This window comes from Bison bison, unplaced genomic scaffold (assembly GCF_000754665.1).
Source record: "Bison bison bison isolate TAMUID 2011002044 unplaced genomic scaffold, Bison_UMD1.0 scf7180017864471, whole genome shotgun sequence".
In the NCBI taxonomy this organism is placed as follows: Eukaryota; Metazoa; Chordata; class Mammalia; order Artiodactyla; family Bovidae; genus Bison; species Bison bison.
The window spans coordinates 25,399,464-25,425,895 of NW_011495032.1; the positions used below are offsets into that span (position 1 = coordinate 25,399,464).

The window sequence follows — 26,432 nt, forward strand, 5'->3', positions numbered from 1 at the left end:
CCTAACCAAGATCATTTTCCTGTAGTCTTTATTATTTGGAAACATGTCCCTGATCTCTGTGACTAATTGGTTGTACACCTTCACACTAGATATTTAACCTGTTGGGTTAAGGTTTCCTTTAACATGAATAATATGATAATTAAAATTGATACAAATAACAGGATAATTTTCAAAGTTCCTATTTTGCTTATATTTCACAATTCCTATGTGAAAATATAGCAATGGATCTTGAAAGTACACATTTACATATTATTATGCTAATACATTAAGTGGTATACTAAAATTGAGATCGTTCTACAGGCAAAAACATGCAAAGCTGAACATGGTAATTTGGTACCAAATAAATGCCCCTTATGTATGTATACACTCTTTCATCTAGGTGAAGACATTTTTCCCACTTACTCTTTACATGTATAAAAAAAAATTGTTCTTATGCATGACTTAGGCAGAATTTGTATGATTAAGAGCTTGAGCTCTAACTGAGATAAATCCAAATTCAGATTCTTACTCTGCTCTTTACTGGCTGCATGAGATCTGGTCAAATAACTTGACCTCTCTAGCAAATCTTCTTTAAATAAAAATCTTTTGCTTTTTGCCAGGGAATTTTCTGGGGCTCCAGTGGTTAGGATTCAGGGCTTTCACTGCCATGGCAGGGGTTCAGTCCCTGGTTGGGGAACTAAGATCTTGCAAGCCCCGCAGTGCAACCAAATAAATATTTAGTAGCCATGTCAGAAGACTGTTACAGAGGGATAGTTTTTTGCTGTTTTTATAGACACCACCGGAAGATAATACACTTCCTCAAACCTGGGAACCAATGGAACTAATACTGGAATAACGATAGTTAATCTAATTATATTAAACCAAAAAACCCCTTTTCTACTAAGCTACATTAAAGATATATTTGGCTTCTGTAGCATAACAATAAAACATGAATATGGTTACTAATAGAAGTCTACGATAGTCAAAAAATGTCAGTATTAAAGTGACTTAACAAAATTCCTGCTGATTTTATACCTGGCAGTTTCTGATTTGCACAGTTTGGATGTGTGTGTGTGTGTGTGTGCATGCTCAGTCGTGTCCGACTCTTTGCAACCCCATGGACGGTAGCCCGCTTGGCTCCTCTGTACCTGGGATTCTCCAGGCAAGAGTACTGGAGTGGGTTACCATTTCCTTCTCCAAAAGTTTGGAAAACAATCACTTGTGAAATGAAACCTGATTCTAATTAGTGGCTTTTTTAATAAAACATTAATTGAATACCCTTGCTCATACATATTGTTAAAATGTCATTTTTCCCCCTTTTAAGAATAGAAGGTTTGGTGTGTTTGTGTAGTTGCTCAGTCGTGTCCGACTCTTTGTGACCCTATGGATTGTAGCTTGCCAGGTTCCTCTATCCATGGGGATTTTCCTGGCAGGAACATTGGAGTGGGTTGCCATGCCCTCCTCCAGGGGATCTTCCCAACGCAGGAATCGAAGTGGGATCTCCTGCATGGCAGGCGGATTCTTTACCAGCTGAGGTACCAGGGAAGCCCAGAAGATATGGTAGTATATAACAAAGATTAATATTTCTCCTTATAAGCAACTGATTTTTCAAAACTGTAACATTGGCCAATCCAGTACACCAAAATAATTTTTATAAACAGATTTAAATGTTATCAGAAGTTCCCAGATAGTTTCACTTTGTAGGGCTGTTTGTTCAATTATGTGTATTTTATGTCAATTTAAAATTTGATTTGTACTTTCCTCCTGATAATGCTAAGAAGCATTCCAAAATATTATGCATTGTTGACAACAGTTCCAAAATGGTCATTCTAAATTCAAAGAATATGAAAAAGAAAACATTGGTCATCTATTCATAGAAAAGCTATTATATCATTTTATATAGATTAAAAATCTTAAGTAACTAAAATTTCTACTCTAATAATCTCTAGGTAATCATCACAGCCAGGTTTTATTTTCAGTTTCCAATACAGGAAGATCATCGTCTTACATAAGACCTGGAAAGCAGCTTTATTTAAGAGGAAAATAAAACTTCTTAGCAAATGAAAATATTATGCTCACTTTCTGCCACAAGGTATTTCTGAGCTATCATTTCTGATCTTTCTGGGCTTCTTCCTGCCAGAAATAAATTCCATCTTCACTTTCCCAACCAATTATCTGTCCAAATCTCGATCAGATGTCACTCTTCTACATGCCTTTCTTGGTGGCCACTTCGCTCTCCACAAAAATAACTGCTCCTTTCTCTATGCTTCCTTTCTACCTTAGATTCACATCTTTCTTTGCACTTCAGGATACTGTTGTAACCAATTTTTAATTGAGCATCCCCCATGTGAAAATGTGATCTTTTTGAAGGTAGTCTCCGTATCTTATACATTTTCCCCCCTTCCCTCCACCCCAGCAGAGACCCTGGTACATGGTAGAAGTGAAGTAAAGTCGCTCAGTCGTGACGAAGGGTCGGACGACTCTTCGCGACCCCATGGACTGTAGCTTACAAGGCTCCTCTGTCCATGGAATTTTCCAGGCAAGAGTACTGGAGTGGGTTGCCATTTCCTTCTCCAGGCGATCTTCCCGACTTAGGGATTGAACCTGGGTCTCCCGCATTGAGGGCAGACACTTTACCATCTGAGCTACCAGGGAAGCCATGGTAGGAGGTCAGCCTTATTCCTTGGACTGACTTCTTCAACATTTAGAGTATATTTTGAGCCTAACTTTAAAATTAGGAAGTTTGTTGCCAAACAGAAAAGAAATCTCTTAACACTTTGATGAGGTAGAAATAAGGATTAACGTGTTTATGAACAGCATTACTATGGCAAGACAACATAGATAACCCTGTACTGGTCTGCAGGTCCTGAACACTGCACTGTCTGGTTCCCAAATTCCAGCTGTAAAAAAGCAGCTCCAATCATTTCTCCAAGCAAATCTTAGGAGCAAACAAGTCCACGTAAGGCCTCTGTCTCTGGTGTAACTAAAATGGAGGAAAATGGACTATTGAAAGGGACCCGCTACTTTTTTAGACAAGACAAATGATGGGAGGTAGGAAAGCACTATGTTTTAAAAGGACTTAAGTCTTCTAGGTTTCTGTTGGCCTCTTATGCTCTTCCTGTTTGGAGAGTAAGATCTAACCACTTGAGTTACATAAGAGGTTTGGTAAAGATCAATCAGTCTTTCTCTAAGAGACTTGGCCACTGATACTATATCCACCGCAAAGGAGAATACCTAAACCATGAATGTATCCTGCACTGGCACCATCATTAAGAATAGGCTTGGAAACAGGACTTGTTGCCACTTCCTTCTTTGTCCTTCATCTAGTAAATAGGCCTCTTTGTGTCTGTGTTAGTTGCTCAGTCAGTGTCCCACTCTTGGCGACCCCATGGAGTCCATCAGGCTTAACTGTCCATGGGATTCTCCAGGCAAACATACTGGAGTGGGTTGCCATTCCCTCCTCCAGGGGATCTTCCCAACCCAGGCATCGAAGCCAGGCTTCCTGCATTGCAGATAGATTCTTTACTGTCTGAGCCACCAGGGAAGCCCTTTACCTTTACATTAACCACCTAGGTTATGCATACTACGTGTGAGCAGAACAGATTGGGTGAATTAAGAAAAATATTTTCTGTAACTCTGTTCTTAAGGTTCATTCAGAACCATCCAGAACACGAATATAAATTCATCGTTGTCCTTTGAAACACAGGGTCAAGAGGGAGTGCAGGTCCCTAAGGAGTGTGGAACAAAACCACTTTAACAGTACTGGACTGCCTCTGAACTTGTAGAGGACTAATCATTCACATGGTTTAATCCACTGTCAGTCTGGCTCTCAGTTGCAGCCAGGTTACTCTGGTTGTTTCCTAGACCTCTGTAATAGGAAACCTCATATGAGAGATATAGCATTAGAGTCTAATGATGAGACCAAACTGATTTCCTGTTTATTAGAGGCAGAGGTGCTCTGCTTGAGAAATACCAATCCATTAAAGTCACATTTTAAGACATTTAAATATCTGGCATATAATAAATGGATTTAGATAAGTGCTAATGATACAAAAATTTTAGAATGTTTTTAACCTAAAGCTTACTGAAAGGTTTTGTCTGAAGAATTCTTATCTATACACAAATATAAGTATGGGAGAGAGATTCCTGGTTACCATGGAATCTGTATGCTATTTCTAAAGGATTCTGACTTGTCTTTATGTATTTTTTAAATCTTTTATTTATTATATTTTTGGCCACGTTATGCAACTTGTGGGATCTTAGTTCTCCAATCAGGGACAGAGCCCTGGCCCCCAGCATTGCAAGCATGGTGTCCTAACCACTGGATCGCTAGGGAACTGCCCTGACTTATCTTTAAAACAAAGTACTTCACTTAAAATATTTCAACAAGTTCTTAATAACTGGCAACATCTACATGTTTTAATGAATACTTACAAAGAACATTATTACAGTTACAGAATCACATTTTTACCAAACACAGATCGTATTTCTGATTTTTTCAGTTAAAATTGATTCCTTTTTAGGTGCTTTTTTTTAAATGCTAACTTTAAAAAGTGAAGTTTCTCCCTCAGAAATAAAAATCTGAACAATTACTGAACTTTTAATACATACTTTTATAGGACTTCAAAAGCAAATCGTAATTCAAACCAATACCTTTAGAAAAGAAATTAAAAACTCAGTTTAATTTCAAAGGTTTTCATAAGGTAGAGAATGCAGGATATGTTTTATATTTAATAAACACAACTGTTGTATAATAAATACAAAGTAAAAAGACAGTGATAACACTATCATCAAGGGTGAAACAGTATATTAACTTTAATCTAAAACACTGCTTCCTGTATCTGTATTGGTGTTAGCTGAGTATTCTCTATTGATTTTATTTATAGAAGGAATCTCTGTAGGCAAATTTATCTTTCACTTTCATGCCCCGACATGGGAAGTCGTAGGTGAATATCTGTAGGAATACAATTTATTGTCTGCTCCTCCACTCAGAAGTAACTGCATAAAGCAAGAGGGGAAAAAACAAACACAGAAGTAAATACAATTATTTCATATGATAGCTAAACCTAATTAAATTATCAGTAGATATTCTGATTACAGAAAGAATTACAGATGAGCAATTAACTTGCATTGACAGTTAATACTCAGATGGGCCAACTGCATCAAATTTCACTACTAAAGCACACACACACACACACATATATATACACAGTATATTAAAACTTTAAAAGCGATGATTTTAATTTGGCTGAGGCATAATATGCTATCATACTTTCTATGAAGCATTTGCTAAGGAATGTAATAAAACGAATTTTGAAGGGTAATATAGTTTTACCTATTTAAGAAAATCAAGTTTGTAAAGAACAGCACATTAATTGTTTATAGATAAGTGGGTATTACAGATTTTTCAAATAGCCCTAGGACCTATATTTAGAAAGAGTTCTTAGGCAGTAAAATAACTAAATTGTAATTCTTTAAGTACATTTTATAATATAGCCATATTATGTAATATTTTTCTAAGTAGGAAATACTTTGACACAATTAGTCTGAAGCAGCAAGTTTATGGACTTAAAAATTTTATTAAAAATACTCTTGAGAAAAAAAACTGCTTCAAAATATTCAAATTCTTCTACTCCTAATAGTAAAGGATACTTTTTTCTTCTTTAAATGATGAGGTTTTATGAGTATTAACTTAGAATACAGAATTATAAATATCAGATACATTGAAACTCATAACTATGTGAACACAACAAATTTATGCTAATAATGTAGTTTCCTCTCTATCAAATAACTGATAAATTCTTACCCCTGAGTCTGTCCAGTCTACACTCAGAACTTTGTCTTCATGAGCAGCCAGATCATAGAGAGGAGCCTTACAACTAAAGATGAAAATATTAACGTGTTATATGCATTTCATAGTATTAAACAAATATATGTGCATAATCACTTATACTCTTCTGAAAATTTCAGTTTGCCATCCTTGTCCCAATAACCACTTAATCTTAAAATTCTGAGTATATTCTTGACTATCTCCTCCTGTATCATTAACAGATTATGGGTTTGGTTACTGCTTCTCCATTCTACTTGTAGAAATATGTAAATAAATTATATATACATTCTCTTGGAGGCCCTTTGCATATATTATTATTATAGCCCTAACTAAAGAAAGGAATTTTTAAATTTTTATCTTTAAAAAGTATATATTTTTATTTAATTTCCTATTAACATAATTTCTAATTTGATCAGTTTCATTCATTTAGGCCACTTGCCTTCCAATTCTGTGTCATATTTATATTAAGGCTCAGGATTCTTTTTTGCTATTTTATATAACGAGGTGAGAAAGATGGATTTCATAAACTTGTGTATGTTATTTTTTGGCAAAAGATAAACTATCACAAATTCACCCAGAATGCAAAAGGTAACATACTGAGAAAATTCCTTTGATCCTGGCCTTCCTTTTTGATACCAATTATGTATCATTTCAGGGCATATGACCAAGAACATTTTTTTCACCATTCTGCTTTTGGATAGTCATTTCAGTGTTCATTTTCTTTGTATTCAACAGGCAATTGATATACATCTTTTATTAATCATAAACAGGAATTACCTTCTGGTATCCCACAGTTTAACCATGTTATCTAAAGAACCAGAAATGAGCTGCTGTTCATGGGTAGGAGACCACTTTACTGATGTTACCCAACCTGTATGTGAGGTTAGGGACAGCGACACCAAAGAACCATCTGAACAAAACAGATAACGATTATTAAATTTTAGAAAAGAGAAGTAGGCAGAACACCTCCCCCACCCCCCACATCAAATTTGTAGAAAATTATCTTTCATACACAGCTCTAGAGAGAAGAGAAATCGATGTTATTCACCCATGTTTTCCTCTGGAGATTTATATAACTCACCTTTAGTTCTGGGATCCCACAGTCTGATATGCCTATCTGTACTTCCAGATGCTAAACGTTTACAAAGTGGAGAATAGGAGATACAATTAAACACTTTATTTCCTGTCTGGGAAGGGAAAAAAAAAGGAAAGACCATGTAACCAGAGTAGGCTAAAAGTGATCATCTCTGAGAAGTTTACCACTTAAAAGCTCAAAGTTAAAATAAGTAATTTTTTTTTTTTTTAAAAGCTCTATCAGAGAAGCACTGAATTTAAAGCTCAAAGTTAAAATAAGTAATTTTTTTTTTTTTTTAAAAGCTCAATCAGAGAGCACTGAATTTGTAAGTCTTACCAAAGTTGACTTTAGACTGCCAGACTCAACATCCCATACTTTAATTGTGTGGTCCCAAGACGCACTGCAGATTTCTTCAGCATCTGACCATAGAACTGAGGAAATTGCTTCCTTGTGGCCAGAGAGGGTCACAATGGGAGTCTAGAAATGAAAAGACACCCAAAAGGGAAAGCATTTTCAGTTCAGAGTAATCAGAACAATCATAGTAGTTATTACTTCTGAAACCCATATGGCAGATATTCTGTCAGGTGCTTTAGCCCTCCTGTCCTGCCCTATTTCATCTTTACAGCGACCCTCTAAGAGACACTTCAGTTGAGAAAGATAACTTGCCCAAGGTCATGCTGCTTAAAGATGGCAGATTTGAGTTTGAACCCAAATATTACTCCAAAATTTGTAGTCTTTCCACAAGATTCTGTTACTACCCCATCTGCTCTACTTTTCATTTTCAGGAATATTGACACTAAATTTTCTCAGTTGACAAACATGTCACATGTAGAAGCTAGGAGAAAAAGCCCTGGGAGCAGAAAGATGTAGGTTTGAGTTAACGTGCTGCCATTTTCTACATGACTCTTCCAGGTTAATTAATTTCAATAAGTTATTCTCACCACCTCATTTCTTCAGCATCTAATCTTTAAATAATGTCCCTGGTTCATTTATTAAAACTCCAAAATCTCTAACATCCCTCTCAAATTAAAATCCTCAAACTAGGTAAGGTATCTGTATTAAACACAAGGAAAATGTAAAAGAAAGAGGGAAAGAGCTCTGAAATGAGGGATAGTCTATCTACTTTTTAAACTCTTGTTACATTTCACTTCCTTACATGTTAAGGGAATTACACCAGATTAGACATCAGCAAAGTTTTTTGATAAAGGTCCAGAAAGAAAAATTTTTTAGCCTTTCCAGGCCACATACAGTCTCTTTTGCAAATTCCTCTTTGTTTTTAAAGCCTATTAAAAATGTAAAAATCCCTCAGCTCTCTATAGCACAAAAATAGGCCAGAGTGAGAGCTCCTACTGGGCTGTTATTTGCCACCTCCTGTACCAAATGATCCCTAACATCTCTTTTCCAGCTCTAAAATTTTCCTGGAAGTAGTAAAGGAACCTGATAGAGAAGTGAGGAACAGAGCAGCCTCTGTTGTGATCCAAAACAAAAGGTAACAGAGATAATCAGAGGTTCCAGGATAGGAAATGACATGTAAAATGATGGGTAGACTTAAATGAATAAGCAATTACATTCCTAGGTATGGAATTGGAATTGAAAAATGAAAACTTTTCAAGAAAAATGAAAACTTAGGTTCATACAAAAAACTGCCCACAAGTGTTTCTAGCAGTTTTATTCATAACTGTCAAACCAGAAACAACCCAAATATCCTTCAACTGGTGAATGATTAAACCAACTGTTGTACAATATATCCATACAATAGAATGCTACTCAGAATTTGAAAGGAATAAACCATGATATGGGGGCTTCCCCGGTGGCTCAGACGGTAAAGAATCTGCCTGCAATGCGGGAGACTTGGGTTGGATCCCTCGGCTGGGAAGATCTCCTGGAGGAGAGCATGGCAACCTGCTCCAGTATTCTTGCCTAGAGAATCCCTATGGACAGAGTAGCCTGGCGGGCTACAGTCCATGGGGTTGCAAAGAGTTGGACACTACTGAGCGACGAGGCACAGCACAAACCATGATATACCCAATAACTTGGATGAATCTTTGTTTTTTCCCTCAAATATATTATGTGGGAAAAAAAAACCCTTGATGCCAAAGGCTACTTACTGTGTGATCCTACTTATATGATATTCTAGAAAAATTCTAGGGATGAAGATTAGATAGTAGTTGTTAAGAGTATATAAATAGAGAGAAAAGGTTGACTACAAATGGGCAACATGAGTTTTAGGGAATGGCAAACTGTTCCACATTTTGAATATGTATTAGTTACATATTATATGTATTTACCAAAACTCAAAAGCTATACACCAAAAAGAGTGAGTTTTCTTGTTTTTGTTGTTTAGTTGCTAAGTTGTATCTGACTCTGTGAACTCACGGACTATAGCCCGCCAGGCTCCTCCATCTGTGCAATTTCTCAGGCAAGAACACTGAAATGGATTGCCATTTTCTTCACCAGGGGATCTTCCTGACCCAGGGACTGAACTTGTGTCTCCTGCATTGGCAGGCAGATTCTTTACCGCTGAGCCACCAAGGGTGTACATTTTTTTAAAAAGAGGTAGAAAAAAAAAAAAGGTAGAAAAGTCAACTTTGGCACTGTTAACTGCAAACAAACTTTAGTAGAATGAAAATGAAAGTGACTCAGTTGTGTCCAACTCTGCAACCCCGTGGCCTATACAGTCCATGGAATTCTCCAGGCCAGAATACTGGAGTAGGTAGCCTTTCCCTTCTCCAGGGGATCTTCCCAACCCAGGGACTGAGCCCAGGTCTATTATTATTATTCTACTATTTAGTAGAATAATACTGGAGAAAAGCCATTTTGAGAGAAAATGTGGAAAAAACCTTATCGTATGTTAATGTATTAATATGAAACAAATGGCCATTAAATGAACTGATTGAGAGTGTTACTTGTGTTAAGAGAAGTCAAATACTAGAAAGAAATCTAGAGAGAAGATAACTATTTTTGAAATTTGTCTTACTTTAGTCTTCATAACCCAACTTTTCCTATTATTTCTGATTTTCACTTCAAATAGCTCTTCTACCTTTTCTATGCATTCACAATTTGGCTAACTGTTACAAGAGTCCTAGCTTTTTGGTCTGTCTTAGCTTTTGACATGCCTTCTTCACTAAGCTTAATCATTTCCAGCTTTTGATTTAAAATGTGAGACATGAGACACTGCCTTTCCCTTCAACACCTAGAGTGCACTGTGGGGTTTTTAACTGGCCTGATTTCAATATTGTTGAATCTCAGGAATAGGGAGGCCCAAGGAGGGAGACAAATGGGGCAGCGGTTTGTCAGTGGAGCAGTCAGGACATACACATTTACTGATTAAGTTCACTGTCTTACAGAGGCATGGTTCATGGCAGCCCAAAGCCATTACAATGGTAACGTCAAAGACCACTGATCAGGACTTCCCTGGTGATGCAGTGCGTAGCAATTTGCCTGCCAATGCAGAAGACATGGGTTTGATCCCTAATCTGGGAAGATTCCACATGCTGCAGAGCAGCTAAGCCCGTGCGCCACAACTACGGAGCCTGCGTGCTGCAACTACTGAAGCCCGTTCACCTACAGCCTGTACTCCACAACAGGAGAAGACCCTGCAGACACAATAAAGAGTAGCCCTCTGTTCGTCGCAACTAGAGAAAGCCTGATCAGCAACAAAGACCCAGGGTAACCATAAACAAATAAATAAAATTCTATAATAAAGATCACAGATCACAATAATAATAATAATTTAAAAGTCTGAGGATTTCTCATGTGGTCCAGTGGTTAAGGAGAGTGGAGGACAGGAAAGCCTGGCATGCTGCAGTCCATGAGGTCGCAGAGAGTCAGGTATGACTGAGTGACTGAACAACCAGTGGTTAAGACGCTGCGCTTCCAAAGCAGGGGTTGCAGATTGGATCCCTGGTCGGGGAGCTAGGGTCTCACATGCTGTTTGGTGCAGCCAAAAAATAAATACATTAATTTTTTAAAAAATGTCTGAGATATTATGAGATTTATTGATATCAAAGTGTGACACAGACACGAAGTGAATGAATGCTGTTGGAAATATACCAACAAACCTGCTTGATACATAATTGCCACAAAGCTTCAATTTATAAAAAACATATTATCTGCAAAGTGCAATAAAAATGAGGTATGCCCGTATACATGAAGTATAAAACTGCTACTGCTAAGTCACTTCAGTCGTGTCCGACTCTGTGTGACCCCATAGACGGCAGCCCACCAGGCTCCCCCATCCCTGGGATTCTCCAGGCAAAAACACGAAGTGGGTTGCCATTTCCTTCTCCAGGGCATGAAAGTGAAAAGTGAAAGTGAAGTCGCTCAGTCGTGTCCGACTCTTAGCGACCCCATGGACTGCAGTCCATCAGGCTCCTCCATCCATGGGATTTTCCAGGCAAGAGTACTGGAGTGGGATGCCATTGCCTTCTCCCAGTATAAAACTCTAAGTGATGTAAGTCAGAAGAATGATCACTTTCAGGAGGCTACTGATTTCAAGGGAGCCTAGAGAGAGTCTTCTAGGAGGTGTTGGTAATTCTTGATGTTTTGCTTTGGATAGTGATTACTTGCGTATACGCAACTAAAAATTCATTGAGCTGCATACTTCACTATATGTATGCCAACTTTTAATTAATATAAAGATTTTTAAAAAGCTACCTTACGAGTAAAGAATTTTGATAATTCAAGAAGTCTTTTTCTACTCAAGATATATTCTTTAAAGGTTGATTAGGTATATGCATCAATAAATTGGCACTGGCACATTATCCAATTGATAAGGCATTTATAGTTTTAATTTGTCCTATGAGAAAAATGATAAGGAAGCTGAGTTTCGAATCATTCCACTTGCAATTCAGCAGTCTGTGTTTAAATGTATACATTGTAAATCACTACTTCCAATTGAAAACAGTAAGTGCTACTACTTATTGCAGTTTACCTGAGTTTGATGAATCATTTGTGATCATACTTTATTCCTCATTTTCAACAGCTTTATAAGCTATCTTTTTATTGGTGACTATAAGAATTAAGGTGCAAATGTGTACCTAATTCACTGCATATCAATTAAAGCTGTGAGATAATGAAAGAAAAAAATTTGATTTCCTACATTTGACTCAGTATTGTTCCTCTCATTAAGTATATTAATTCAGGTCAGATCATAATAAATATCCTTCTAAAGGAACAGAGCAAATATGAATGAACTTTCTGAGTGTAATTTAATTGGCTATACTAGTGAAATGATAGAATAAAAACTTCAGAACTCTTGATTTCTAGTGATTTAGGAGATGTACTAGAATTACATCTTCGATGTATGAAACGTTAATATTATTACTACTTTTTAAATTGAAGTATAGTTGATTTATAATGTTTGTTAGTTTCTGGTATATAACAAAGTGATTCAGTTACATATTCTTTTTCGGATTCTTTTCCATTATAGTTTATTACAAGATATTGAATATAGTTTCCTGTCCTATACAGTTAAGACCTTGTTGTTATATATAGTAGTCGGTATCGGCTAATCCTAAACTCCTAACTCCCAGCCATCACCTTTTCCCTTTTGGTAACCATAATTTTGTTTTTTATGTCTGTGAAACATTATCATTAAACAGTTAGGTAATGAGATACTTAACTTTGTGCAAGCTCTAACAATTAAAAGATCTTACTTTAAAATTCACCATGAGATCAAATAAAATAGCTAAATAACCTACCAATCTGTAAGCCTAGCTTTTTGCTGTTGTTTAGTTGCCAAGTGGTGTCCAACTCTTTACACCCCGTGGACTACAGCACGGCAGGTCTCCCTGTCCCTCACCATCTCCCGGAGCTTGCCCAAGTTCATGTCCATTGAAGTCGGTAATGCCATCCAGCTATCTCATTCTCTGTTGCCATCTTCTCCTTCTGCCTTCAATCTTTCCTAGCATCAGGGTTTTTTCCAATGAGTTGGCTGTTCGCATCAGGTGGCCAAAGTATTGGAAATTCGGCTTCAGCACCAGTCCTTCCAATGAGTATTCAGGGTTGATTTAAGATTGACTGGTTTGATCTCCTTGCTGTCCACAGGACTCTCAAGAGTCTTCTCTAGCACCACAGTTCGAAAGCATCAATTCTTCAACCTTCCTAATGGTTCAGCTCTCATGTTAGTATATGACTACTGGAAAGACCATAGCCTTATACAGACCCTTATCGGCAAAGTGATATCTTTGCTTTTTAACACACTGTCTACGTTTGTCATAGCTTTCCTGCCAAGAAGCAACCATCTTCTAATTTCATGGCTACAGGCACCATCTGCAGTGAGCTCAAGAAGATAAAATCTGTCACTGCTTCCACATTTTCCCCTTCTGTTTGCCATGAACTGATGGGACTGGATGCCATGATCTCAGTTTTTTAATACTGAGTTTTAAGCTGGCTTTTTTAGTCTCTTCCTTCACCTCATCAAGAGGCTCTTTAGTTCCTCTTTGCTTTCTGCCATTAGAATCGTATCATCCGCATATCTGAGGTTGTTGATATTTCTCTCAGTAATCTTGATTCCAGCTTAAAACTCATCCAGCCTGGCATTTTGCATGATGTGCTCTGCATGTAAGTTAAATAAACAGGGTAACAATAAACAGTTTTGTTGTACTCCTTTCTCAATCCTGAACCAGTCATTTGTTCCATACAAGAATCTGTTACTTCTTGACCCACATACAGGTTTCTCAGGAGACAGGTAAGATGGTCTGTTCCCATCTCTTTAAGAATTTTCCACAGTTTATTGTGATCCACAGTCAGAGGCTTTAGTGTAGTCTATGAAACAGAGGTAGATATTTTTCTGGAGTTCCCTTGCTTTCTCAATGATCCAGCAAATGTTGGCAATTTGATCTCTGAGGTTCCTCTGCCTTTTCTAAACCCAGTTTGAACATCTGGAAACTCTCCGTTCACGTACTGCTGAAGCCTAGCTTGAAGGATTTTGAGTATAATCTTACTAGTAGCATGGGAGATGAGTGCAATTTTACAATAGTTTGAACATTCTTTAGTATTGCCTTTCTTGGGAATTGGGATGAGGATTGACCTATTCCAGTCCTGTGGCCATTGCTGGGTTTTCCAAATTTCCTGACATACTGAGTGCAGCACTTTTATAGCATCATCTTTTAGGATTTTAAATAGCTCTGCTATTTAAAATAGCAGAGCTATTATATTATAAACTAGCTTTATTGGCAGTAGTGCTTCCTAAGGCCCACTTGACTTCACACTCTAGAGTATCTGGCTCTAGGTGAGTGACCACACCATCGTGGTTATCAGGGTTATTAAGATCTTTTTTGTACAGTTCTTCTGTGTGTTCTTGTCATCTCTTCTTGATCCCTTATGCTTCTGTTAGGTCTTTACCATGCCCATCTTCGGATGAAATGTTACTTTGATATTTCCAGTTTTCTTGAAGGTATCTCTAATTGTTCCCCTTCTGTTGTTTTCCTCTATTTCTTTGCATTGTTCATTGAAAAAGGCCTTCTTGCCTCTGCTGTTCTCTGGAACTCTGCATTTAGTTGGGTGTAACTTTCCCTTTCTCCCTTGCTTTTTTGCTTCTCTTCTTTCCTCTGTTATATACAACCACTTTGCCTTCTTACATTTTTCTTTGGGATGGTTTTGTTTGCTGCCTTCTGTACAATATTACGAACTTCTGTCCACAGTTCTTCAGGCACTCTGTTTATGAGATCTGATCCCCTGAATAAAGCGATGAGGTATGCTGTGCAGGGCCACCCAAGACAGATAGGTCATACTGGAGAGTTGTGACAAAATGTGATCCACTTAAGGAGGGAATGGCAAACCACTCCTGTATACTTGGCATGAGAATCCCATGAACAGTATAAAAAGCCTAGCTTAATGCCATTATATTCAGTGACTCAAAATGCAGCAGTTTCATAATAAAAATTTAGTAATCTACCGAAACAAAGTCTAATTATGGTTGAAGTACCAAGACAAAAGGAAACTAAATACAGTAAAGTACCGTCAGTTCTCACAAATACTTACCCGTGTTAGTCCCAACTGCTCTGTTTTCTGTTTCTTTCTTGGTCGATTTGTGGATTCCTCCATTTCATCTTCTTCATCTGTAGGAACTATATCATAGAGAAGTAGATATGATAAGTTTAAAATTTAAAGTAAATATTAATTACAAACAATATCAAAGGATTGTTATATTTCTGGGCATATACTTCATGTTATCTCAACTGGTTAGGAATGAATATTTTTCTTTATTTTGGTTAATGGAAAATCCTATCTAAAAAAATACATGGGTTACCAATCTTCCAAAAGGAGAAAGCAAAAAATAAAGTACACTAAAATCCTAAAATCTAACCAGTTTGGTATCTTATAAAGATTATCATTATGGACCTTCATCAGTTTACCAGATCTATGAAAAGTTGCTTACCACTTTAGTTGTAGGAGAGTTTTGACAAAAAGTGTATTTATATTATAAAGGGAATCATATGGTAAATAAACACGTTAAAAGGACATACATTCCAGCCATCTTTATTTTTCTTGACTGTTTCACTTTTATTTTTACTGCATTAAAAAAAAATTAATTTTATTTATTTATTTTTGGCTATGCTGGGTCTTCATTGCTGCATGGGCTTTTCTCCAGTTGCAGCAAGCAGAGGCTACTCTCTGGTTGCAGTGCGCTGGCTCTAGGGTGTGCGGGCTTCATGAGTTGCAGCTCCTGGGGGCTCCAGAGCACAGGCTCAATAGTGTGATGCATGGGCTTAGTTGCTCTGCAGCATGGGGAATCTTCCCAGATCAGGGATCGAACCCATGTATCTCCTGCACTGGCAGGTGGATTCTTTACCACTGAGCCACCTGGCAAGACCTATTTCACTTTTCTATCAATAAATTAAAAGTGTTTCATAGATAGTTAAAAAAAAAAAAAAAAAACTTTGTTATCCACCATTTGGCTAGGTAGCAAACCCAGATAAACAAACCATAGAGTTTAATGTTTTGTAACTGTTTATAAATGTCATGTGCTTTTCCCAGAATGACTATAAGCATCTTAAGGGTAACAAGTATTCACATATATGTCATCTACCCAGCACTATCAAAAAGTATTTCACAAGAGGAAAAATTCCTCCATAAATGTTCTGCCTCAAAACTGCTTGTTTTAATGAATTTTGGGGAAAAAAAAAAATAAAATGGGTTTATATTTCCTGCCATCTTACACATAATTATTTAAAACTGTTTAGGCTTTTCTTGATTATCTTCCACTCCCTGCCTCTACTTTGTGAAATGAATTTAGGGTAGTGATGGCACTTTAGCCTCCAAGTTGTGTCTGACTCTTGCAACACCATGGACTGTAGCCCGCCAGGCTCCTCTGTCCATGGGACTCTCTGGGCAAGGATACTAGAGTGGGTTGCCATTTCCTTCTCCAGGGAATCTTCCTGACCCAGGAATTGAACCTGGGTTTCCTTCATTGCAGGAAGATTCTTTACCAACTGAGCTATGAGGGAAATTGTACAGTAGTAATAGAGCAATTTCCTCAAAAGTTAGCACAGGTATTCTGTTAACCTGTGCAATAAATAGTTCTGTACTGTTATTCTTTAAAACATACATGGGTTTTCCCCTTCTTTTCTTCTAGAAGTGTCTTCTTACTATTATCAAAGAACCTTCCTCTATGAGTCCCCCTTTCTCCTCTAATTGTTCCTTCTAATCTATTTTTTCAAAGTAAGAAAGTTCAGTAAAATTGTATTAAAAAAATCATTTAAACTAAGCCACCTTAACTAAGAAATTTCTCTAATACTAAAGTATCAATATGACTCAGAAGGTTAGTTATTTCCAGGTTTCTGAATAAGGGGACTCTGAGAACTAAGGCAGTTAAGTCCCACTGCACCAGACGTGTTCCTGATACTTGCAGGGATTCAGTGACACTGCCCAATAAATAAGGGAGTGGTGGGGCAGAAAGACAGAAATCACTAATTTTTCTCTCTACTATAGTACTTTGTTTTGGGCTTCCCAGGTGGCAATAGTGGTAAAGAACCCACCTGCCAATGCAGGAGATGTAAGAGACCTGGGTTTGATCCCTGAGTCAGGAAGATACCCTGCAGGAGGGCGTGACAACCCACTCCAGTATTCTTGCCTGGAAAATCCCATTTGGATTCTGGCGGGCTACCGTCCATGGAGTGCAGAGTCGGACACGACTGAAGCGACTTAGCATGCATACAGTACTTTGTGACCCAAAAGCCATGGTCCAATTTTTATGGCAAATTATGGGCTAAAAAAGTTTTTTTTTACATGACAATTCTTAAAAAGCCACTAAGTAAGTGAAAGTAGAAGAAATATTTCATTTACCTGTAGACCATATCTTTAGCATCTTATCCCAGGAGCCACTGCAAAACTAAAAAAAATATATATGTGAAGGGAAAAACAGGATGAAATATAATCCATCATATTATTTGCCTTTTTCCCCCCCTGCTATTTAATTTGAAACATTTACTTTGCCATGAAATCCTTCCTACTATGGCATCATCTTTCTGCTTGTCTTCCTAGTCTCTGGGAAGTTGTATCCTCCATCTCATGGCAGTTTAAAGAACTACCATTCTTAAGGGGCCTGTACCCTGGTCACGGTTGCTTACATCAGGGTGGGCAACTGACTGACGCTGTGCTAATAAGTCTTTTCCTCCTTCAGAGCCTTTTTTGGGAAAACTTGTGTTCTAGACAATTGAAGTTATTTGTTTCCCGGAGACAGACAGTACAGGGTGTAAAACTTGGGAATACTGAAGGCTAGGTTTTATTGCCATGTAGGGAAACCAGTTTGAGTTGAGAAAATGAAGTCAATATGGGGAGACAAGAGAAGGAGGAGGTGTGCCATATGCAAGCTTCTACTCCCCTGGTTCGAAAACGATCATTGCCCTGCTCATGATGTGATTCATCACTCCTTCCTTGGATCTTTTAAGCTAAAAAATTTCAGGATGAGTTTCTGTCTCTTATAGCCAAGAGACAGGGAACAGTTAATTCCTTAAAGTTTGACTCAACAACATGTAAACCTTCATTATGGCTCAGAATGAATACACATCAATCTTTGAATGCAGAAATGTCCTCTATTATGCTAACTGGCAAAGAACTATTGAAGAAACAGTCTTAAATCTAGAATACTTAATTGTGGTCTGGAGAATTTCCAGATGAAGAGTTTATAACCCGTCTTAAATAAAAACTGTGTTGCCCTAATGGTGTGTTTTAACTTTTACCATTCTGTCATGATACAGAGTAGATTGGCAATAATTGTAAAACAACCTCGATTAACACCAACTTTAGCGTATGCCTTAGGTGATAAAGTCTTAGGTGATCCGCTAGACATTTTCATCTGATGACAGCACTATCAGTAGTTGAAGGACTGAAAACAGCAATCACTGTGATTTAAGATGGTTACACAAAGAAATTACTTGTTTACCTGAGTTCTTAAAATTTCTGCAGTTTATGTAAAATTCCAAACCAAAGATACCTAGAGTGAGGGAATGACTCTTGATATGTCTTATTATATGAGTATTTACTTCTGGTTTGAAATCATATTCTTCAGCTGTTATAAAAGTAGGCCAATCACAGTGACTTTATGTAGAAAAGAACTTACTCGCACAAGAATCTCAAATTCTAACTGCACACAGTACTACTAACACAGTAACTACTTACTTTGGTTCCTGTGCTGTCCACAGCGATGGAGTCCACACTGCCAGCATGGCCCCTGCAGCAGTGCAGAGCTTTCACCTTGTTCCTTTCTACATTCCACTCCCATAAGAGAATAGTCTGATCCATAGAGGCACTCAGTAGCAGGCAAGACAAACTGTCTTAAGAAAGGAGAACACAAGAAACAAATTAGTACAAAAATTTTACAGTGTTCTGAAACTAAAGAAATAAGTTTTTTGTGGTTGTTGAGAAAGATGTTAAAAAGGCAAAAGACCTCATGTAGCCACCTTTGAAAAAAAGCTAGCTTATGGTAAAAGGGGAAGATTCTACTATAGGGACGTCCTTGCTGGTCCAGTGTGTTAAAACCCTGCAGCTCCACTGCAGGGGGTGCAGGTTTGATCCCTGGTCAGGGAACTAAGATCCTGCATGCCATGTGGTGCAGGCAAAAAAAAAAAAAAACCTATAAAAAAGATGCGCATTTAACACACTATTAACTTGACAATGTATATTACAAGACATAATTTTAGGATTCACTTCTACTGACTCATGGATTTTTAAAAAATATGTCTTTTCTTCAACACTGGGTATTTTAGAGTCCCCATAATAACTAAGGCATGAGACATTTCCTATCTTGTCCCAATTCTGCCCAAGCATTGAAAATGGCTTGTTTCCAATCCCTATCTAGGATTCCTTTCAGTTTAAGCAAAGAGTCCTAACCTTTTTTCACCCAGGCCACATCTTTTACAACATCTGTATGTCCCACAATTGTCATTATTGATTTCCCTTCCAAGGACCAGATCCGAGAAGTCTTATCATAAGAACCAGTCAAGATCCTATGAAGAGAAAAAAAAAAAAGTCCTATGAAATACAAAAAGCACCTTTTTCAAACCCTGAAATCAATTTTATTTCTAGAGCAATGATAAAGCAAACCTTGAAGATTATATTTTCTAACCTTTAATATAAAGATTAAGACTTCAAAATACACTAGAATAAATCAGAAGATGTTACATTTGGCTTTTACTCACCTCCTAAAAATAAAAATATAATCGACAAGCCATAAATATCATTTTTACTATTGTTGTTAAATACTACCGCTCCCAGGGAAGCTAAGCAAATTGTTTGAAAAGCCTAATAGTCCTTTGTGTTTAACCAGTGAAAACCATTAAATAGAAAACCAGTAGAACCATTTAAAATAAAAAGTAAAATCAATAAAAACATTACTATGTAATAACTCTGGGGAGACATTCATTGAATGCAGACTCCTACTACAATCCATTCTTGATGTGTTTTTCTACAAGTAAGGCCAGTAGGGTTTTGCTCTAAACCATTCACACCTTCTGATTCCAATCTGCTCTTTTCAGCCCTAAAATAGCATGACCTGCATCTTCAGGGTAGTAAGTTAGGAGATCTGTGGCTAGAAAAGGTTTTTTTCCCCTCTATGAAACAAGTTATAGTCTTAGTCTTAAAAGCAACATAATCAAATAAATGCCCTAAGAGAAACAACCTATTTGGAAGATAAATGTCATTATGACATCTTGAGACAGGAAAGAAAACCTATTAATAGGTATGTTTCTTCTTGACTATACTAAATTTAAAGGTCTTTGGCATGGTGACGAGATATGTGTGTGTGTGTGTGTGTGTATATACACATATATGTAAATTACTTTCACAAAGAACAGGCAATCAGAGAAAAATATTCACATATTATATTTAAAACAAGAACATTCATCTGGCAATACCATTCCTCTGTCCCTTCGATCGCACTGATCCAGTCATCATGGAACATGCACTGTTCTGGCTGAGGGGCAGTGTACTTCTCCACGTACTCTAGTTCCACAACTTCTTCCTAGTTACAGAGAAAAAGCAGAAATCCATCAGGTGGTGCAGTTTTTAAATAGTACATTATGAAAATAAAAGAGCCCCAGTTTATCTCCTTCATATAATTCCTCTTCAAAATCAAAAAATTTTGGAGCCATATAGAAAGTGAAAAACTTTATTTGACCTAACAGTATGCTAACAGTAATATTAAGAAATATTAATGATCTTGGAAACTTATGCTTAAAGTGGAAAAAAAGAATATAAGAAACTATAAAATCATAAAAACATACAATTTAATGGATACAGAACTTCTCTTTAAGATGATGAAAAAATTCTAGGAATGGATAATGGTGATGGTTGCATAGCACTGGGAATGTACTTAATTGTACACTTAAAAATGGTTAAAAGAGAAATTTTATGTATATGTTACTACAGTTTCAAAAATTGCCCCCTTAATTATAAAAGCAATTATAAATTATATTTTAAATTATAAAAGCAATAATAAGGTAAGTTTGACAATTAGAGGAAGAGAGCAATCACTAAAAACCACATAAACCCCACCCACAAGCTTATATATATGTACAATCGTTTTGTACACCTTTACTAGTAGTAAACATATTTGCTTGATGTTTCTTGATAACTTCACAAACATGAAGTTATCTTTCCATATTCATTTATCTGCATTCTTTGAATAATTTTCTTCTCTTAGAAGAAAAGAGGGGATTTAAAAATTGAACATATAGAAACCAAGGTTCAAATTTTTAGGAAAAAATAATCAAAAGGCTCTTGGTTGCTGTAGATTCAGGTTAATGGAGTTTTCCTACATTATCTGGTAATACCTTCAGTAAAATAGAGCAGGTAAACATTTGAACTTACTGATGAGATGTTTTCCAGTTCCATGTGTTTGAACAAGGGCATTCGTAGAAACTGGCCCTTGATGAGGAAATCAAACTCCACATGTTTGTGGAACTCTACAGAAAATATGTAATAAAAGTATCAGTATTAGGACCTGAAGTGGTATTGGCAGACATAAATGAGAGACCCCAAAACAAACAGGTACCTATTATCCCAGTGTGGCCTCCAAGTTTCCCTAGACTGTCCCCATGGCACAACAGGACCACATATTCCAGTATATTACGTGATTTTAAAGAACAGAAATACTTTGTTGGTATTAATATTTTCACTGCGGATAGTGTAACCATTTTGAGTAACGAAAAACTTAGTATTTTATGAAAAATCCCAAAATACACAAAAGCAGAAATAGCATAATGAATCCTCATTTGCATCTTTTGCCAACTCATGGACAATCACCTATACTCCTCCCCCTCCTCTTCCTGCTGGTTTATTTAAAACCCAAACTCAGAAATGATATAATTTCATCTGTAAATGCTTCACGATGTATCTCTAAAATATAAAGACTTTTAAAAAGTCACAGTATTAAAAATTTTAAATTATTTCTCTTAATATCATAAAGCCAGACAATGTTCTCATTTCCTTGTTTTTTAAGTGTCTTTTTACAGTGAGTTTTTTTAGAATTGGCATCCAAAGTCCTCACATTATATCTGATTAATATCTTTAACAGTTCTCCATCCTTCTTTTCCTCTGCCTTTTATTTAGTGAAGAAACTGGGTCTAATACTAACATTCTGGCTTTGGTTGTTTATATCTCCAAGGTATCCCTTAACATGTTCCTCTACCATGTACATACAACCTGTACATTGCTGCTGCTGCTGTTGTTAAGTCGCTTCAGTTGTGTCCAACTCTGTGTGACCCCACAGACGGCAGCCCGCTAGGCTGCCCCGTCCCTGGGATTCTCCAGGCAAGAACACTGGAGTGGGTTGCCATTTCCTTGTCCAACGTGTGAAAGTGAAAAGCGAAAGTGAAGTCGCTCAGTTGGGTCTGACTCTTAGCGACCCCATGCAGCCTACCAGGCTCTTCCGCCCATGGGATTTTCCAGGCAAGAGTACTGGAGTGGGGTGCCATTGCCTTAGGCAGACCTAAATGCCTGATTAGACTTTGGGTTTACTTTTGGCAAAATACTTACACACAGTATTGTATCACATTAGGAAGCACCTGGGGGCTTCCCAGGTGGGGCAAGTAGTAAAGAACCTGCCTACCAACGTAGAAGACATAAGAGACATGGGTTTGATCCCGGGGTTAGGAGGAACCCTTGGAGGAGGGCATGGCAACCCACTCCAGCATTCTTGTCTGGAGAATCCCATGGACAAAGGAGTCTGGCAGTCTAAGTCCACAGGGTCACAAAGAGTTAGACACGACTGAAGTGTCTTTGCACACACGCATGAAGCACGCTACCTCACTGTGACTCTTTTTACGATATTAAATTATCTCTGAGTTCAGAGGATGTCAGTCTGTTCACATCCATCACAATGTTCTTTGTTAGCTTTTTACCTAATAAATGGCTTTAGTTGCTACTGATGATCAATTCTTAAATCCATCACTTCATTTAGAGTTACGAAATGCTAAAAATTCTTCCTTCTATCTGATTTATTAACTATACTCTTTTTAAAAGAATTCCCTGTCTCTCTGTCTTGTTACTTTTTAAAAATCTGCATCACAGAATTAAGAGAACGAACTTATGCTTACTGGCGGGAAGGGATAGTTAGGGACTTTGGGATGGACATGTACATACTGCTATGTTTAAAATGGATAACCAACAAGGAAATGCTGCACAGCACATGGAACTCTGCTCAGTGTTACCTGGCAGTCTGGATAGGAGGGGAGTTTGTGGGAGAATGGATACATGTATATGTGCAGCTGAGTCTCTTCACGGTTCCCCACAACTATCACAACATTGTTAACTGGCTACACCCTACTACAAAATAAAGTTTTTTTAAAAAAAATCTGAATCATTTGCATCTTCAACTCAAAAGCAATGACTCAGTTATTTGATTTATACAAAAAGATAAATGAATATTCATCTACAATTTAGAAAACTATGCAAATATTTGCTTGCGTGCTCAGTTGTGTCCAACTTTTACTTGGGTAACAACAACCATGTACTAGTATTGCAAAGTCTCTATTGCGAGAAAATAATTCTTATTCTAGTTCGAAAGAGTTTTTCAGCAAGTAGGATATATGACATATTTGAAATGTAGAAAACTAACTATGCATCAGAATCTCTATATCCATGATGAAAACGATAGGAAATGCTATACCAATATTCTGTATCAAGAACTTTTACCCTAAAAATCTTTATTCCTAAATCTCAACCATCTTCTCTCCATATTGCCTTAAAAGCAGATTAAACTAAATTTTTTCCCTAAAAACTTATTTCAAAGCATTTTTCAAAGTTATCATGTAGGAGGGAAATTATATGTTATAATTTATAAATTTTACCATTATAAAATGCATGCAGTATTATAGAATAATGCCCCCAAAGGGCTATAAATAACAATGTGATGTACTTTAGTTAGTTATTTTGCCCTCTCCTAACTTTTCATGGTATATACCTACCATTTTTGGCCTCCAGCAATTTATTGATGAGGTTACTAAGGTCAGCAATTTCAGAGGCTGCAGGTATGGAGAAGGGAACATCATCTACTGCATATCTACAAAAAGGAAATGATACATCAAATCAAGTCTACAAATATTTTAACAAATGTGCATTTATTCATTCAACAAACATTTACTGGGTATCTAATACATGCCAGACATTTTGCTACATGGGGTTAGCAAAAAATGAATTAACCTGTGGTCTCTGTACTTGAAAAGGGTTTATGTCTGGTAAACAAATACAAGGAAACTGTGTAAGAACAATGTCATAAGTAATACATAAAATGAGAGAACAAGGAAGCAGTAGGGTATTTCAACCAGAGAAAAGGAGGATGAGAGAGCAGACTCTGAAAGGATGTATTAAAAAAAAACACTCTTACACTACACATAGAAAAGTGAGTTTTCCCTGGGTGACATGGGAGAAGACAGAAAGAAGGGGTGCAAAAAAGCAGCATACACAAATAAAAAAGCTAAGTTATTAAACTGCCCAACCAACCTATTCCAAAGTGTTATTTTACTCTAGACAGTGACCAAGGATAAGGCTAAAGAGATGTGCATGGAGTGGCTTGGATGCTGTGTGCAGTACTTTTGACTTCTTTCCTTAGGCAATGAGGAACCACTGTCTAAATCAAATAACATCATCAAAATTTTGTTTAGTTAGATCTCTCTTGGGCAGCATTGCAGTGACTAGATTAGAGGCACCAACAGGAGGCAGACCAGAAACTCTTGTACGAGAGAATGGGAGAAAATTCTTGCAAATCATATATCTGACAAGGAACATGCATCTGGAACATATAAAGAACATTTATAACTCAAAAATAAAGACAACCCTATTTTTAAAATGGGCAAAGGATCAAAATAGGTATTTCTCCAGAGAAGACATACAAATGACCAACAGGCACATGAAAAGTTGTTGAGCACTGTTAGTCATCAAGGAAATGCAAATCAAACCACAAGGAGTTATCGCTTCATACCCACCAGGATGTTTACAATAAGAAAGACAGATTTTAAGTGTTGGTGAGTAAATGGAGAAACACTTATTTATTGCTGGCAGGAATGTAAAATGGTACAATTGCTTTGGAAAAATCTGGCAATTCCTCAAAAAGTTAAACATGGAATTATCACTTGACTCAGCAACTCCATTCCTAAGTACATACCCAAGAGAAATAAACACATATGTTCACACAAAAACTTGTGCACAAATGGTTCACATTACCTCTATTCTTAATAGCCCCAAAGGTGGAAACAACATAGAAGTCCATCAACTGAACAATGAAAACAAAATGTGGTATACCCGTACAATAGAGTATTATTCAGCAGTAAAAAGGAATGAAGCACAACATGGACAAGCCTCGCAAAACACCATACTAAGTGAAAGAAGCCAGTGACAAAGGACCACATGTTATATCATTCCATTTATAGGAAATGTTAGAGACAAAAACTGAATAAGTGACTGCCCTGGGCTGGTGGTATTTGGAAAATTTTGGAAGGGTGGGGGAAAAGGGTAACAGCAAAAGAGTCATGAAAAATGTTCTAAAATTTTCTGTGGTGATGGTTGCACAATTCTACAAAAATACTCAAAATTAGTGAATTGAACACTTCAAATGTGTGACATCTACTATACGTGAATTACATCTTAATCGTTGTTACAAAATCCAAAACCAAAAAAGTCTCCATAACGTCTGAATTACGGTTTTATATGTGCAGAATGTAAAAGAGGTTTAGTAGAACTTACAGGGCTCATCATGTCAAAAAAAGTAAGGACTTATTTAGGTTCTCCAAAAGGTAACAAAACCTAGAAATTCAAAGTTTTGGTTACTGTTTTGGTCAGTAAGATAGGGGTGGTGGGGGAAGAGAAGCATAATTCACATACTTATATATGAACATACATGCATATGTAAATTATATGCATCAGTTCAGTTCAGTTCGGTCGCTGAGTCGTGTCCGACTCTTTGTGACCCCATGGACTGCAGCATACCAGGCCTCCCTATCGATCACTAATTCTGGGAGTTTACTCAAACTCATGTCCATCCCGTCGATGATGTCATCCAACCATCTCATCCTCTGTCGTCCCCTTCTCCTCCTGCCTTCAATCTTTCCCAGCATCAGAGTCTTCAAACTCCAAACGACTGGAGTTTCAGCTTCAGCACCAGTCCTTCCAATGAATATTCAGGACTGATTTCCTTTAGGATGGACTGGTTGGATCTCCTTGCAGTCCAAGGGACTCTCAAGAGTCTTCTCCAACGCCACAGTTCAAAAGCATCAATTCTTTGGTGCTCAGCTTTCTTTATAGTCCAACTCTCACGTCCATACACGACTACCATATGGGAAAACCATAGGCTTGACTAGACGGACATTTGTTGGCAAAATAATGTCTCTGCTTTTTAATACGCTGTCTAGGTTGGTCATAACTTTTCTTCCAAGGAGTAAGTGTCTTTTAATTTCATGGCTGCAGTCACTATCTGCAGTGATTTTGGAGCCCAAAAAAATAAAGTCTGCCATTGTTTCCACTGTTTCCCCTTCTATTTCTCATGAAATGATGGGACCAGATGCCATGATCTTAGTTTTCTGAATGTTGAGTTTTAAGCTAACTTTTTCA

At 37.1% G+C, this 26,432-nt stretch overlaps 1 protein-coding gene across 1 annotated transcript in view; it reads right to left on the reverse strand.

Annotated features, from left to right (window-relative positions):
• Nucleotides 1-3,895: 3,895 nt before the first annotated feature.
• WDR12 (WD repeat domain 12) overlaps nt 3,896-26,432 on the reverse strand; it is a 24,890-nt gene continuing 2,353 nt past the window's right edge. Inside the window, exons 2-13 of the mRNA XM_010860992.1 lie at nt 23,795-23,889; nt 21,198-21,292; nt 20,243-20,349; nt 19,221-19,336; nt 18,510-18,664; nt 17,175-17,220; nt 14,871-14,956; nt 7,221-7,361; nt 6,891-6,996; nt 6,587-6,719; nt 5,786-5,858; nt 3,896-4,977 (exon numbers count right to left, since the gene is read on the reverse strand). Coding sequence (XP_010859294.1) covers nt 4,900-4,977; nt 5,786-5,858; nt 6,587-6,719; nt 6,891-6,996; nt 7,221-7,361; nt 14,871-14,956; nt 17,175-17,220; nt 18,510-18,664; nt 19,221-19,336; nt 20,243-20,349; nt 21,198-21,292; nt 23,795-23,889 — 1,231 coding nt within the window. The 3' untranslated portion in view covers nt 3,896-4,899. The remainder of the gene's footprint in view (nt 4,978-5,785; nt 5,859-6,586; nt 6,720-6,890; nt 6,997-7,220; nt 7,362-14,870; nt 14,957-17,174; nt 17,221-18,509; nt 18,665-19,220; nt 19,337-20,242; nt 20,350-21,197; nt 21,293-23,794; nt 23,890-26,432) is intronic.